This window comes from Herpailurus yagouaroundi, unplaced genomic scaffold (genome assembly GCF_014898765.1).
Source record: "Herpailurus yagouaroundi ecotype Mexico unplaced genomic scaffold, PumYag 29, whole genome shotgun sequence".
Classification (NCBI taxonomy): domain Eukaryota; kingdom Metazoa; phylum Chordata; class Mammalia; order Carnivora; family Felidae; genus Herpailurus; species Herpailurus yagouaroundi.
In genome coordinates, this window is record NW_024412377.1 from 50,374,948 (window position 1) to 50,391,131 (window position 16,184).

The 16,184-nt window shown below is 41.3% G+C and overlaps 1 protein-coding gene across 11 annotated transcripts in view; it reads right to left on the bottom strand.

Annotated features, from left to right (window-relative positions):
- The window catches only part of EBF1 (EBF transcription factor 1), a 390,763-nt gene extending 374,585 nt beyond the window's left edge, over positions 1-16,178 (bottom strand). For all 11 annotated transcript variants that reach the window (XM_040443447.1, XM_040443429.1, XM_040443441.1 and 8 more), the window contains exons 1-5: positions 15,825-16,178; positions 13,547-13,703; positions 12,945-13,008; positions 12,266-12,321; positions 1,533-1,606 (exon numbers count right to left, since the gene is read on the bottom strand). In XM_040443447.1, coding sequence (XP_040299381.1) covers positions 1,533-1,606; positions 12,266-12,321; positions 12,945-13,008; positions 13,547-13,703; positions 15,825-15,958 — 485 coding nt within the window. In that variant the 5' untranslated portion in view covers positions 15,959-16,178. The remainder of the gene's footprint in view (positions 1-1,532; positions 1,607-12,265; positions 12,322-12,944; positions 13,009-13,546; positions 13,704-15,824) is intronic.
- Positions 16,179-16,184: the final 6 nt, after the last annotated feature.

Genomic DNA, 16,184 nt, shown 5'->3' on the forward strand with positions numbered 1-16,184 from the left:
TCACATGTAATAGAACATAGAAAATTCATTCTAATGACATGCATGCTAATTGTGGGAAGCTAAAATAGAGATATGATCAGAAAAGTAGTAATACAAAGGAGATCACTTTTAATGCTTTTCAAAATGATTTTACTCATTTAATTCTGAATACTGTAACTCAGTTTTACAATTCTTGCTTACATATAAGTATGACACTAATTTTTGCCTAATGATATCTTCTGAGAAATTGAAAAACCATATTTTTGGGTTTTGTTACTATTTTAAAGGTAGGGAAAAGCAACCTCTTCATGGAATAATTAACAAGTTTTACAAATCACTGAAGTGAACACTTGTGAAACTCCTGAGTAATTTAGAATAATCTATTAAAAACATGCTTTTTGAAGAGAAAAAAAAAGAAATTTTTATATCCACATAGAATTATAGATATAGAAGTTAATATTTGGGATTTCAGTAAGAAAACACACTGAGCCCCTTTTATTTCATTTCCACCTGTAGAGTTTTAAGATAGCTTTCCCCACAAGTCCATGAGCAGCAAATAAAGCCCACCCTCCCGTGCTGAAGTGGCAGCTGAAGGTCTAAAGGGATTGGTCAGTAATAGTCAGGAGCCAAGCATGCTTTGTGCCAGAGAGAGCCTGCATGGCTAACAAAGCAATTAGTAGCCTTTCTCTGATGCGTAGTGGCATCTTCATGCTTTATCCAATTACTCAGAATATATCAGGTGTTATTTTACGCTGGTGTTATTTTATGAAGAATAAAAATCCTATACCGCAAGTCTAAAGGCTGTTCTCTCATCTACTCTCTCAAGTGTGGAGGACTGGCTGAGGCCATGAAAGTGAATTTGGTCTCCTTGCTTATTTTCAAATGTAGCTTGTGCCTGATTACAGGCAAAATAAATACACTCGTTTGCGGGTGACACGAATTTTGATATCTTTCAGGTGTAAAAATGTGCCATCCTTCCAAAAGCTCACTACTGAGAAATATTAGCTACATTGTCAGAGTTATATACAGGGTAACTAAGAGGAACAGATCAGATGCAAGGGGTGAGGGGAACCCACACTAAGTTTAAGGAGGAATGATGCCTATGTACTGATGGTCATATTTTGAAGTGGGAGAATTAAAAAGGGGAACTATAACTTTTAAATCTTATCCAAACCAGAGGCTTCTGCTGACATCAATAGAACTCTTACTCATTTTACTAGCAACGCAGTTGAACACATATATTAACACTAAAAGGTTATATTGTATTTTATTTGATTGAGAGGAAGAAGGGGAGGGCATTGCTTTGTGCCCATTAACAGTGTGATATCAAAATGGAAATGTATGTCTTCCGGGATGAAGTCTAATAAATAATTGAGAACCACTGTGATGCCTGACACTTTACTACCAAACACTTGTGTTTAATAGTTCTTTTTAGATCATCTAATAGAAGCAAGAAAATATACACCCAAAAATAGGCCTGTGCTCACCTAGATTTGAGATACAAATTCATCTTCTCCTTGCTAATTAAAGGGAAAGAACAAGGTATTTCTTACCTGCACATGATTTCGTGTGTGAGCAAGACTCGGCACATTTCTGGGTTCTTGTCTTGGCCTTCATACACTATGGCCTGTAAACAAAGGCACGAATTGAGCTAAAAATGGAACCAAGTAGCAAAGAACAAACTATCGCAATTGAGTACTTGATCATTTCACCATTGCTGGGGGCCAATTAGCTTTTGGGAGCCCAAGACTGTCTGTTTCAAGATACGTTGTTAAGGATCAACCCAAATCAAGTAGAGGACATATGTTCCTCTTTGTCCCGTCAACCACATTATTAAGACGCACACCTTTGGATCAGTGTGTGAGATGAACTTCTGTTGTCAAGACAACCACAATTCTCCTTTCAATTCAGAATAAAATAAATCTAATCAACGAGGAGGAAAAGCCTGGAAGGTTTAGCAGATTCGGATACTAGTGATTTAAAATATAGAAAAGCACGTGGATTTAATTTTTAAATATGTGTTTGTCACCTCATTTTACTATTTCTAATGCCAACGTTTAGTGTTCCAGAGATGAGTAGCAGAAAACAAGTGGGGGTATGGCTAATGAGTCCATTCACTAACTGTGTCTTCTTTGAGATGATTCATCAATCAGGGAAAATCCTTCCTTCCGCCTACAGGCTGAAAACATGTGCTCCCCAGGGTGTACACCCACCCAAACAGTAATATTTGCCGGCATATGCTGTGTGTGTGGGCTTAAGCCATAGAGTTATCTCCCTCAACTGAGAAGAATTACATCTGACTCCCAAAATTTAGATTCCAAATCACCTCATCAGCCAATACATCTTTGTCTGTTCTCAGTAATGTGCATACAAACATTTTGCTTAAAATCACCACGAAGTTTCCCTGAGAGAGCAGTTTCCTGGAAGATCTACGTGTGAATACCTGGGCCAAAGAAAAACACAGCTATTCGCAGAGCAATGCCTACATCGGGATACATATTAACTAACTTAACACTGTATCACTGCATAAGACTAACATGACACAACTTAAGATTATTAATAAAATTACTTTCACACATTTAGATAACTCTCAATTTCTTGGTGACAAAACTACTTGGTGACAAAACCAGAGACTATGCTTATTTAGGACATAGAGATGCTGCAGTAACTAACTGGGAGTTGCCTCTACCGTGCTTTGTTTATAAGCCTGGTACTTTCAGAACCTGTAAATGACGGAGACAGCTTAAGACACAGTGTGTGCAGACCCTAGAGCAGACTCTGGGTGTGATATCTAACTCCATTATAGAACAAAAATTGCAACAACAAATAAAAACATGATGAAAAGTACCTGTATAAGGAGAAAACCTTTCTCTATGACTGGCCCATCAAAACCATTTTTTTTTTTTTATGGTTAGCCCACCATAACTCTGTATTTTTTAATGTTTTATTTGGACACAATTTTAGCCTGACAGGAAAGTTGCAAGAATATAAAAAGAATTACAAGATAGTCTTTAACCAGATTCCTCAAATGTTTACACCTCACTAAATCTGCTTATTCTTTTCAATTTTTTTTCCTTAACCATGATAAGTAAACTGGAGACATACCCTAAATAGTTCAGCATGTATTTCCTTAAACCAAAGCATTCTCTTCAATAACCACAGGGCAATTATCTGAATCAGAAAATTAGCACCGATACAATACAACAATCTAATCTATAGACTTTATTGAGATTCACCAATTACAAAATAATGTCCCTCACAGTGAAAACAAAAAATACAATACCAATCATTGCATTCAGCTGCCATGTGTCCTTTAAAACAGACCATTCCTGAGTCTGTATTTCATGACATTGACATTGTTAAAGAATATAGGCCAGTTCTTTTGTCGAATACCTTCAGTTTGGGTTTGTCTGATGTTTCCTCAGATTTAGAGTAAAGTTATCCAATTCAAGTCCAGAATACCACAGATGTGATTCTGGGTTCTTCTCGGTGTATCAAATCACACTGTCGACTAGTTCTATTACTATAATGGCACAGTAAACGAAATGGTACGGTAAACTGACCATTTGGTTAAGGTGGTGCCTGCCATCCACCAGAGACCATCAGCCAGATTTCCCCACCGTGAAGTTACTACTTCATCTTATGTAATTCATAACTATCTTATAGAGAGCTAATCTAGATTATGGTAATATCATATTATGCCTAAAATGTTCATCCACTAGTTTTAGCACACACTGATGATTCTTTCCTGTACTCTTAAAAGACGTTTTCAAACGCCCAAGAAGCTGCTTTAGTCAAGAAAATGCATTAAGTAAATCAAAAACATTTTGAAAACCAAAAATTGTATCTGTCTGCTTTATTTATGGCAATCACTGCTAAAACCAAAGAAACACAGTAAATAACTGATTAGGTCTCATATAGGGTGCTAAAAAACTCTAATCGGATGCATTTTTGCGGCATCCTATTACCACTACATGTTTTGGTTGTTCTCTTAATATCCTGATAACCTCCATTTCAACTTCAGTTTTTTGTCATGCTAAACTAATACAAGTAACTTGGTAAATATACTCATAGATATTGCAGGGTTTTCCGTCCTGTTTAAAAAAAAAAAAAAGAAGTTTGGTTTCTTTAAGAGGAATGCATAACAGTTACATCAGACCTTCTCATTTTGATTCTTTCTAGATGAGACCAATATTATTTTTGTTGAGGCTGCTGGTTCCACTGAAATCAGTGATGATACCCAATGAAAGACACGCTGCAATACAGATATGCTCACAACTTCCCCAAACAGTAGATGATCCGTGCATGCCCAGAGAGCCTATGTTTTTATCTTTAGTGACTGAACATCATTTGTCGAAGGCCCAGGGCCTCTGTAATACATCTCTTTATCAAATGCCAAATTGCCACTTCACTTCTGGCAAGCAGACTCAAAATGGAGAATCTTTCTCTAAATCTAGCATATTAAAATAAAAGCATGAGTTTGCATTTGCTCAGAAATAGTTAAGCATTCTGGGGAGGGGTGGCAGCATGAAGTTTCTGCTGTCTCTCTTTCTGAGGCCTCAACAGAACAATATTTTTCAGCACATACATGCAGAGAAAGAAGTACTACTTCTGTGACTTCTGAAATAAAAGCAAGAGAAAGAGGGAGTTTCTTCACTCTCCTATGAAGTAGAATTAAAACCCTGTAAGTACAGTGAACTAGAAGCTTAGTAGAACAGAATCAGTTACCGAGTGGAACTCAGTCACAGGCAGATCTCCCTCTGACCTCACCTGTGCAGTATTTGTTACTGAAAAAGCTGCTTAAACACACACACACACACACACACACACACACACACACACACACACTCGTATGAAAGATATGGGCCAAGAAATCAACATTCTGATGAGATCCAAAATCGGAAAATATGATACATTTATTTTGCTGAATATCTCTGAAGCAGTGTGTCAACAAATAGACCTTTTAAAAATGCCACCAAGCTCTCCCTCCAGCTTACACATACAGCTGATAGCCACACATCAACTCTCTACCATCTACATTTCATACACCGTAAAGACGGTTCACAGTTCAGCAAACCCAGACTTTAAGCCTAAAAGGAAAGGGATCTTCTAATACCAACTTAGAAGTTTCTGCTTTTCTTACTAATTTAAATATGTGCCTCTGTGGGGTGTGAATCAAGCGCCCTGAGCCTGGATCAGCTGGGAGATCACAGAAGCATATAAACGGCATTGACTATTTTAAGTGAAACCATTTTAATAGACAGCTGGTTTAGGGCCCAGACAATGGGACACCAAGAAGAAGGCTTATTTTCATCCTCCACAGTAAATCATGCGTCTGCTCACTGAGAGGAAGGTAGTCTGCTGTGAGAATGACAAAGACAACAGTGATTTAAATAAATCAATGTGTTTATCAGGAGTACAGACCTGAGGCCTATTAACAGACATGGGCAGGATGGGGAGAGAAAGTATATAAAATATATTATTTAAATAAATGAATTGATGGCAAAGCAAGTTAGGGTTTTAACCTAAGAAATACAAAATGCAATTATCAAGTAGAAAACAATATTGACCGTAATCCTTCCAATGGCAAGTAAATCGCTGACAGTGACAGGAATACTTGTACAGGAAGAAAAGCGAAAGAATAAACAGCACTAACTTCATCTCAACTTTAAAAACCTGATGCAATTGATAAAGAAGTTGTCAAAAGTGACACATGTGGAGCGGATTTAGCTTTCTGATATACCAACCTCCCTTTTCTTAATGCCCTCTTCTAATAAGCAGAAAGAAAATAGCAAATTATTTTTAACACTCCATTAATTTTCAGGTTAAGGGTTTTTTCCAGAATAGTTTTTTTAGTGAACAAAATAGTTTTTTTAGTGAACAAAAAAGAGGAAAAAAAAATAGGAATCAAACTTTCATAGCCTTATGCAACAGCAGTACCAGAAGTTTTACTGCGAGAGAATAAAATGCCATCAATTTCAAATGCCCAATTATAAATTCACCTACATCATCTGTGAAAAGGAATAAATCAATCAGTAGAAAAAATCTGCCTCAGTTGCCACTATTTTAGATGACATTTGGTGAAGTGTGGTTCATCCTTGCTTTTCCAAAATATCACTGGGTCTTAAAAGTTAATTGAAACTTACTATGGATAAAGACCACACAGTGAAAGGAAAGATACACAGTGAACATGCAGCAGGATCACACTTCAATAGCATGCCAAAGGAAATACAGAGAATTGAGCACGGCTTTTCTTTGTTTACTTTTCTAATAGTTTTAACTCTTTGTGTTCTATGCCAAAACAAAGAGGGTGAGGAAAATACTTTTGACTTTGGTTCTTCAAATCCAAAAGGGTTTGAGGAGTAAATGTTTTCATTAAGAGTCTTTTTTGGTTTACAATCAAATAGTAGGAGACTTCTCATCATTAGAGGGAAGGAAGGAAGGAAGGAAGGAAGGAAGGAAGGAAGGAAGGAGAAAGAAAGAAAGAAAGAAAGAAAGAAAGAAAGAAAGAAAGAAAGAAAGAAAGAGGGGGAGGGAGGGAGAAAGAAAAGAAAAAAGGGAAAGAGAGGAAAAGAAAGAAAGAAAGAAAGAAAGAAAGAAAGAAAGAAAGAAAAGGAAAGAAAGAAAGGGAGGTTACCCATAACTAACCCAAACTCCTAATTTTCCTTTTAAATAAAAATAGTAACCTTGAAAATATGTTACTTCATTTTCTACATACAAAATAAAGGCCAAACCTAATTTGTCACCTTCAAGAATAAGTTCATGAATGTACAAAGTACCTCCTTCAACCAGAAGTAAAATGTCCTCTAAATACAGACTGTCAACAAGCCTTTGGTAGCAAGTTAGCAAGAATTGGAACTAATCAAAAAATAATATGAACACCTACAATATCAATGTACTGTACTATTAATCATTGCATTCAACCACCAAGTTATATTACTTGTCATTTAAAAAAAAAAGTGCTAGCTTATGTGATCCCAGAAATTTCCAGAAGGTGAAGGAGCCCTAGTTAAAAATTAACCTGTGCCAAAGGAAACACTACAAATCTGACATTTCATAAACAATTGTGTCAAACAGCAATCCAACATTAATAGTGGGATAAAATAAAAAATTATTTTGCTTCAATTAGCAGCTTGGCTACTGGTGAACAAATTATAAAGATGTAATTTCAGCTCAGCAGCTAAGCAGGCCTGTTTTCAGAACTGAATTAGGAAAGTTGCAAAGGAATGATATCATATTCAGTATACCGTTCAGTTACATCACAGCCTTGAATAAAAAGAGAATGTGTATCAAAAGCAGTTAGCTTTAGAATATATCTTTAATGTCTCAAAGAAATGAAATCCCTTATGTTATTCAAGCACCAAGATAAAAATTGAATCATTCTAACAATCCCATATTATATTTCTTTTTCTAACAGTAATGAGATATTTCACTCACATGATAATTATATTTACATGTATATTAGTAGATACAGCTGGTTTTGTCAACCCAATGGGACAATAATAATAATAATAAAATAATAAAAGCAGCTAATTTATTAAGCACTTAATATGTGCCAGTCACTATTCTAAGCACTTTGCATGTATGAATTCTCACAACAGAGCTTCAAGGTAGGTGCTATCATTATTTTCATTAGTTTGGCTCCAAATGCTTACATATTTTAATTATTCACTGAGACCAAATCATTTTTGCTCAACAACTATATAAACAATTCACCAACATCCAAACACTCCTTCGCTCCTGTCACCAATATAAGTAAAGACCTAAGAACAGACTATTGGTATAGTCATAGGAGTTCGATAAATGCATCACTACTAATATGTTCGTTTTTAATGCTGTTCAAACATTCACATGGAAACAGCTCTAGCGTAAATATCCCTGAACAAATGGCTGTATATTATCCAGGAGGGAGCAGTTGGACCGCCAGACTGGGGAAGTACTAGGCCATCTGGCTCCGGCAATCTCTCCAAAACCATCAGCTTTGTTTTCACCCCCAGACTCCAAACAACACATTTTCCACTGTGATGAGTTTACATTTTCCCAAACACAGGTCCTGATCATGCATAAAAATTCCAAACTTCTTCATTCCTCTATGTGCAAGGAAATTTAAATCACCTGCATTTTTGACATGTTACCAAAGGAGAGAGAAAGCTGCTGAAATATGGCTCCTGACTATAAACTTGCCCTGTCTTTTTTTGTTTGTTTGTTTCCCCAAATGTATGAAAGAACCTCTCTGCTGTCCTGTGAATTCCTTTCGAACTTATTGATATACTAAAAATGTGTTTATCTACCAATGAAGAACCATGAACTGAAAGGGTGGTTAATCAAATCTACGCAGCTGTGGCAGGATATAATGAAACAATCAATAGGAAAAAATGCACTTGCATCAATAACTTAAAGTACTGGGACCATCAAAAGAAATATATGAAGAAGATTAGTTTGTAAGATAAATATGACAGCATTTCTGATTATTGTACTTTGGACTTTCCACTATGCCAGGACCTTTTTAGGGTTCCCTTACCACATCACCTCCCTTCAAATCCATACATGACAAAGATTATGTGACTATCATTTTCCCCTTTCCAAAAAAGAGCTTCTGTCTGGGGGCAAGAGTATTTAGTTTCAGATAACTTTATGGAATTTGGTACTCTTTGTTTGAATTATAAAAATGTCACTTTTTTAAAGCAAGATGGTAGGAGGGAAGATAAGTTAAAGGCTTTTTTTAACTATTTAATGTTAATTCACCAAAGCAATCACATAACATAATTATATTTCAAATACTACATGAAAATCTGAAATGAGCCACATTAAACCTCAGACCTCCCCCACTGGGTTCATTTGAACTTCTGTAGTAGATATTGTTTCTGAATGCAACAGCCATAAACTTCTGGATCCTACAGGCCTTTTTGCGTGCTCTCTAATGGAATACCAAAAACAGCAATGACACAAAAACAACCTATTTTTAGTCCAGCTAAACTTGGTTTTGAACAACCCTTCCCAAAAGCAAGCCTCTTATTTTCTAGTTGGTGGATGAATTTTTTAAATATCATTACATCCTTTGTGTTTTCTGAGAGAGGCATGGGAATAAGGGGGCTCAGATTCTTACACATTCACTTGTAATAAAACTTCATCTTTCCCAGTTGAGTCCAAAATTAAGAGTCATTACCCAAAATAGTGTAATGAGACACTTTGAAAAGGTGTGAAATACTGTGTCACACTAATACATCTTGGTTGATTGAGTACATTTCTGTTTGACTTCAATGCTGCTAACTCCACCCAAGTTCAAGAACATTGTATGAAAATATAGAATGCACAGCTAGTTTTGGATTCTCCTTGCCAAAGATTCCCTTTGAGTTTTAACCCCAACTTGTGAGTCAAAGATAAGACATCACACACAAAATCTGCCTCTGTGATATGAAAAATGTTACAAGCAAGCAGCTAAGAGGAGACATTTGAACTGTGGCTAGGTATTCCCTCCAAAAATTATGATGTTATTAGAACTCATCCTGTCATTGAAATTATCCCATTCTTTACTCTAAACATAAAAATCCTGACTCTATCTGGAAGAATTTCACAGGGGAAAAAAATTGTAACCATTTAATCAGTCAGCTTATGTCAAGCCTTACTTGAACGGGTCACTTCATATTTAACTAAAATAAAAAAAATTAAGAAATTTTAAATCAGACGTGGTAGTTAATTATCATAGAATAATTTCAAGCTAGTTGAGAATCTGGTGTTTCACCAATCAAGGCTAAAATATAATAATAATGTCACAGCAAGAAAAGTTATGCTTCTTCACACTGAACTCTTTTTGAAGACTATTGTATTAACTATGTATACAAGTAGCTAACCTACTTCCCAAACTCTTACAGCACATAATCAACAAACAAACAGATAATGGTCAGGGATTGCCTTTCAAAGCGAAAGCTACCACAGAAGGCATTAGACAATTATTATGAGAGCAAACAGGTATGCCTCAAAAACAAAAAATCACTTTCTCTTGGTATTTTTGGACTTAATTCAGATAATTATTTAAACCTTTTTCAGGTCTCTCCCCACCAAAATATATAATTGTATACATTTATAATTTTAACTTTCAGTGAGATGTCATATTATGGCAAATGACTTTCTCATATCTGTTATTATTAAAAATAAATTGTATCTTGATCTAGTTCCCCACCTCCAACTCATAGAATTTATAATACCATGCAGTCAAAAAATGCCCTAAGAGTTTTTAAGCTCTATGACCTTGTTAGTAAAATGATATTTGATGTATTGCTTTATAAAAATCAAGATTATTCTCCCACCATATGAGACTGCATAAAGTCAGTTCATTTCATAATGGGAAAATCAATTCTTGGTGGCACTTTTTGTTTAAAGGGTCTAAAATAAAGTTTTGAAAGCAGTTAATCACTCCAAACACGTCCCAGTTTTGAACTCCTTAAAACTGTTCATTTCATAGTGCTGCCTATAATTTAATATGTAAGTGGACAATGTTGCACAAGCAGACAGGTTTTTGGGGATTTTTTATCTTTGAAAAGTAAATTCTAATAAATACATATGGAATATGTATTACAGTTCATACTTTCCCCTCCCCCACCTTTTCTTTCCTCTGATGAGAATGGCAGGAAAAGATACGTATGGTATCAAAGACAAGTTTTTAAAACAAAACTCCACTTAAGGCATTTTTGTTTTGATACAGTAAAAAAAAAAAAAATGTTACTGAAATCAGGCTTTTCTGTTTCTGCTTGGCAGGATAAAAAAATTTTTTTAACTAACAAAATACAATGTGTTCAAATGAAAGGGAATTATCCTATATAATAATCAAAACCAGTAAAGAAAAGAAGACCGAAAGTACAAATATGAATTTACTCTGACCAATCAACAAAGAATTAAATCTTCAGGAAAGCCAAATATTTTGGGCAAATAACTTAAAATAGATTTCAATATGTATTTATTTATTATTGTTAAAACTACATTTCATACCCTCGTGTTTTTTTCTTAGTTCACCATGAAATATGAGACTAATAATCAAAGTTAGCTATTATTGAAAAGTTCTTGCTGAGTATATTTTAAAACTTCCAACAGCTTATGAATGTGCATTGTGTACAACATATTTAAGCCATGCTTATCTAAAAACAATTTTTAAATGTGCATGTATGCCCTAATTTGAAAACTTCTAAGTGAGTATCTATTAAAGAAGATCACCCTCCTTATTTTAAAGGGAATATTTTAAAATCGCAATCAAGCAAATAAGTTTTATCCATCTTACTAAATTGGTAGTTGGTACACTTTGATAACTTTTCTCTTTGTTCTAATTTCTTTCCCCCACCCAGTAAAGCTGGCTTCTTTTTTGTTACTAAGTCCTCCAACTACCTAACCAGCTACTTAATTCTGAAACTAAACTATGCCTTAAAATTAAAAAAAAAAAAAAAAAAAAAAAGGCTCCTGTGCCTCATTAAAACGTCAGGCCTCTTTTCTGACTCGGCTCATAATTGTATCTTTTAAACCATAACTCAACCTTAATGTATACTGCTTGACACCCGCGTGTTGGGGAGTTTCAGAAAATGCCGTCTATATACCTTTAAGACCACAAGCTCACTCTCGCTGCCTGGCTTCTTGCCAAACTCGGAGGCAAAAGCAGGAGGATTTTTACAAATACTCAGTAACAATTGTTGCTCCCTCTTCCAACAGTACTACTACCACAACCTCCTTTTAAGAAAAAAAGAAAGAAAGAAAGAAAGAAAGAAAGAAAGAAAGAAAGAAAGAAAGAAATCTGTGGAGTGGGTCATCTCTGCTCTCAGCTCACCTCACCGTTGCTAAGGAAGCTACCTAGCCCCCCTCCCTCCTCACGCACTTCCCTACCCTATACCTCCCTGGAGAGGCCCGGATGGTTTGGATCACACAAGTTCAGCCCACTCTACACCAAGGTCCCAGGGCACCTTTTGCGCCCCCTGGGGCTCCTCCGCAGGGTCAAAGGAAGTTCAGCACTTACTCTCCCCACTCAGCACCCTGTAGTGTTAACGCAGAAGGCCTGGGTTTCCCTTGGTGGGAAGGAGCCGTCGAGCCACCTTCCCCACGCGGCAGGCGTGTGTGTGTGTGTGTGTGTGTGTGTGTGTGTGTGTGTGTAATCACTTGCAAGGCTGCGCTGAGAGTGCGGTCTGAGGTCCGCCCTGGAGTTGAGAGTTCGAGTTCCAGGCCCCGTGCTAGGGAGTAGCCAGCCTCTTGGCTTCCCCAAATTTAGAGGCGCTAGAGTCACCCCGCCGCGCGAAATTAAGAAACTTACTTGTTTTGTCATGGAGTCAATGAGGCGCACGTAGAAATCCTGCTCCGTCCTTATCCCTGGGGGAGAGGGGAAGGGGAGTGGGGAACGAAGGAAAATTAAGTGAGAGAGGATCCACCGCTAAATAAACAAAAAACAACAAAGAATGGGGTTCCAAGGCGTATGCAACGCCTACTCTCCCAGAGAAGCCCAGGCAGGACACCACCACCCCCATCTTCCCCAGTGTCCAGAGAGGGGCCAGTCCCTATGCACAGCAGCTGAGAATGGGGCGGGACCCCCACCTGGCTACTCTCCCTTATCTAGTTGGGAGCCCCTCTGCGAGCTCTCTAGGAGCCATCAAGGCCACGACTGCTCTAGCTCCCTGAGCCCAAGGACTTAGGGCCTGGAGTCTGAGCTCAGCCTCCCTTAGGAACGGGAGGAAGAAAGGAATTGGCCCTGCGAGGGCCAGGGCTCCACACCTGGCCCCAGGTGTGCTCGAGCCCGCCACGGCCGCCCTCCGGCTACTCGGGGCCTGCTTGCTTGAAACCTCCTCAGGTGAAACTTAGGGGAGGCCTGGTGACCCCGAGGACGGCGGAAAACCGAGCGTGCTCAGGGCTCTCGTCCACCTGGATCTGGCTGCGTCCCCTGCCCTCACCCAGAGCCCCAGGGTGCCGGCGCCGACCCGACCCGACCTGAGCCTCACCATTGCTGTAGAGGAGCTGGAGCCGGTAGTGAATCCCGTTATTGGTCTTTTCGCTGTTGGCTTCCTGGGTTTCAGCGAGACGCAAAGACACAACAAGAGACGCAGGAGAGAGGTCGGCGTGAGCGAGTGGACCGACTTCGAGGCAACTTTCCCGAAGAAGGGACCCCCGGCCGGGGAACCGGACAGGCCCAGGAGCAGCAGAAATTGCGGCCAACTGTGATCCCTCTGCCGCCCTCCCGACCCTTACTGCTCCCTCTTCCCTTCCAGAAAATTCCGTGGGGCCTGGGGGCTCGGGCCTGGGTCAGCAGAGGCAGGAGCCGCGCGTGGTCGCGCCATTGAGGGCGGGTTCATCCCAGGCGCCCTCGACTCTGGAGTGCGAAGCCGGGCTCGCCTCTCTCCAGCTCTGGGGCTCCACGCGAACTTTTTGGAGCAGAACCTCATGGATGAGGAGCCCGGGTTCGCCCAGGACGGGAAGTGGCTTGGGGGACCCCGCTCAGGAGTGTGTTATGGATGCTTTGCACTCGCCGAGGAGCGCGCCTCCCGAAGCGGCTGGGCCTGCTCCCCGGTCGGGGGCGAGGGGCAGCGGCGCTGCGCCCACTTACTTTTTCCTTCTCCACGAACCCAACAAAGGCTGTCCTCTCGATCTCCACGGGCTGGCCCTGTCTGTCGTAGAGGGCCAGGACGAAGTGGAAGAAGTTGGATTTCCGCAGATTGGAAGGCGGCTGCTTCTCAAAGTGAGCCCGGGCCAGACCCACCCCGCTGCGGCCAAAGACGCAGAGTTAGACGGCTAAGCGGGACACCGACGCGCGACCCTTTGTCACCCTTTACACACGCGCGAGCCCTCACGCACCAACCTCGTCTACCCCCAGAACACCTAGTGGGCGCCATACACGCCCCCTCCGGCGCCCGGGGCCCACCCGGCGACGGGACATGCGTGCTCTCGCGTGTCCAGTCCTCCCGCCAAGCACACGGCGCGCCCCCCGAACTCGCCGAAGAGCCATGAAAGTTTTGTTAGGGTTTTGCGCAGGAGATAAAACCCTGCAAGCCTTTACTTTGACCTGACGCGCTCTACGTGGGAAGGAAAAGTGGAGGTGGATGCAGTGAACCCGCGTTCGTGGAACACAGCTGGTAGTTTACAACTTGGAGAGAGGGAGGCATGGGAATTGGTGCCCGCCACCCCCACGAATCTCCCGCCTCAGCCTCAAGGGCAGGTGAGGATGGATGGGGAACAGGCTCAGTTTCATGAAGCCGCAGCCATCCTCCAGGAAACCTCGCGTGCCCCCGCCAGGCACGGGCGCCGGGCCTCTGGACACCGCACGCCCCCTCCCCAAATAAGGCATGTGAGAAAAAGGATCTGAGGGGGTCAACTCAGAGCTGTCAAGGGTGGTTGCTGTGGAACAGGGAGCTGGTTTAAAAGACCTGTCCTGACAAAGTTTCGCTGTTCCACAAAAACCCTCACACTCATTCCAGAAATCCTATGGACCAGGGGTGCCGGTTGAGCGCGCCCGCGGGGGGACTGGAGGCTCGGGTGCCAGGGGCGCGGGAGGCCACTGACAGCCCGGCCTGCCCAACACAAGGGCGCGCTCACTCACACACACACACACACACACACACACACACACTCTTTCGCTTCCAGCCCAGTTACCCAACTCACTCTCACTGCTAACCACCCCCATCCTTGTACTCAACGGGGATGGGAACAGTGTTGCAGACACTTGTCCCCTGCCCCGTGAAGATGAGGATGAGGTAATTAGTCATCTTCCTTTTTCCCCTTCCGCCCTCTCGGAGTCCGAAAGGGCCTGGGGCAGCCAAATCTCCTACTCCCCCAAGCCCAGCTGGTGGTCTGGGAAAAAAGGCCATTTCTCACTTGGGACCAGGCGTCCTCGGAAAGGTTGATAAGAGTGCCCAGAAAAGTTCCCCCAGGTCAATCTCCAAGGGAAGTGCCTCCAAGTCACACAGTCTAGCATCCCAGGAGCTGAGAGTGGGAGAGGGGCTGGAAGGGGCCGTGGTGACAGAGGGTGGGGAAGACTTTCAGGAAATGTCAGAATCAAAGTTGGGAGCTGCCGTTCTACCGGTGGACTGAGAAAAGCAGAAAGATAGAGAGAGAGGGAGCGAGAACAAGACCAGAGAACTAAAAGAAGGTTCTGGGGATACATGGAGAGAGAAAATAGGAGAGAAAGGGAGGTAAGGGAATGAGAAGAGGAGAGAGGAGGGAGGAATGAAGAAAGAAGAGGAAGGAAAGAATGAAGAAAGGGAGGACGGAAAGAAGGAAGAGAGGTAAGGGGGAAAGAAAAGGGAAAAAGGAAATGAAGAAGGAAGAAAAGAAAAAGGGAAGGGAGGGGGAAAAGGAGTTAAGAAAAAGAGGAAGGAAGGAAAAGAAAGAAGAGAAGGAAAAAAGTTTAGAAAGGAGGGAAGAAAGAAAAGAAGAAAGAAAGAAAAAAGGCAGGAAAGAAAGGAAGAAAAGATAGAAAAGAGAAAGAAAAGAAAAGAAAGAGAAAAGAAAAGAAGGAAGAAAGAAAGAAAAAGAAAAAGAAAGAGGAGACAACCGGCCGGGAAAGAAAGAGCAATCACATAAAAAAACACAGATATCCAACATCGTGCTGATGAGACGCCTCTTCTGGCTTAAAACGAAATGAAAACAGTCACAGGCGAAGCAGGGAAAAGTGCCGGCAAAGCGTGGGCTTCTCGCAGGCAGCTCCCGGCTCTCCGGCCGCAGGCGACCAAGGCAGCGCGGCCCGGGAGCGCGGAGCCCCGGAGGCGAGCCGAGCCGAGCGACGGACTCAAGAGCGCGGCCGGGCCCCGCGGCGGCCGCAGCCACCGCCTCCCGGCTCTTCTGCTTGCGGCTCGCCTCCCCGGCCGCGGTCCCCGAGCGGTACCCACCTCTGCGCCGCCGTGTTGGCGTCCAGCACCCCGGCGCCCTGCATCCACGTCCGCACCGCGTTCATGCCGCTGCCCAGCGGCTCTTCCTTCATGCTGCTTCCACTCCGTTGGATGCTTTCCTGAATCCCAAACATGAAAACAACCTTTTCTTGTGGAAAATCTCCTCCCCCTTGAAAATATTGAAAAAAAAAAAAAAAAAAAAAAAAAAAAAAGGAAAAAAAAACGCCAGCCAGAGATTTTTTTTTTTTGAGACGATGAACTCGCGCTAGAAGATCAAGGCGGGCTGGAAAGCAAATTTTTTAAAAATGTAAACCTTCACTCAAAACTGAGCGATAACACGAAAAAAAAGGAGAGAAAAAA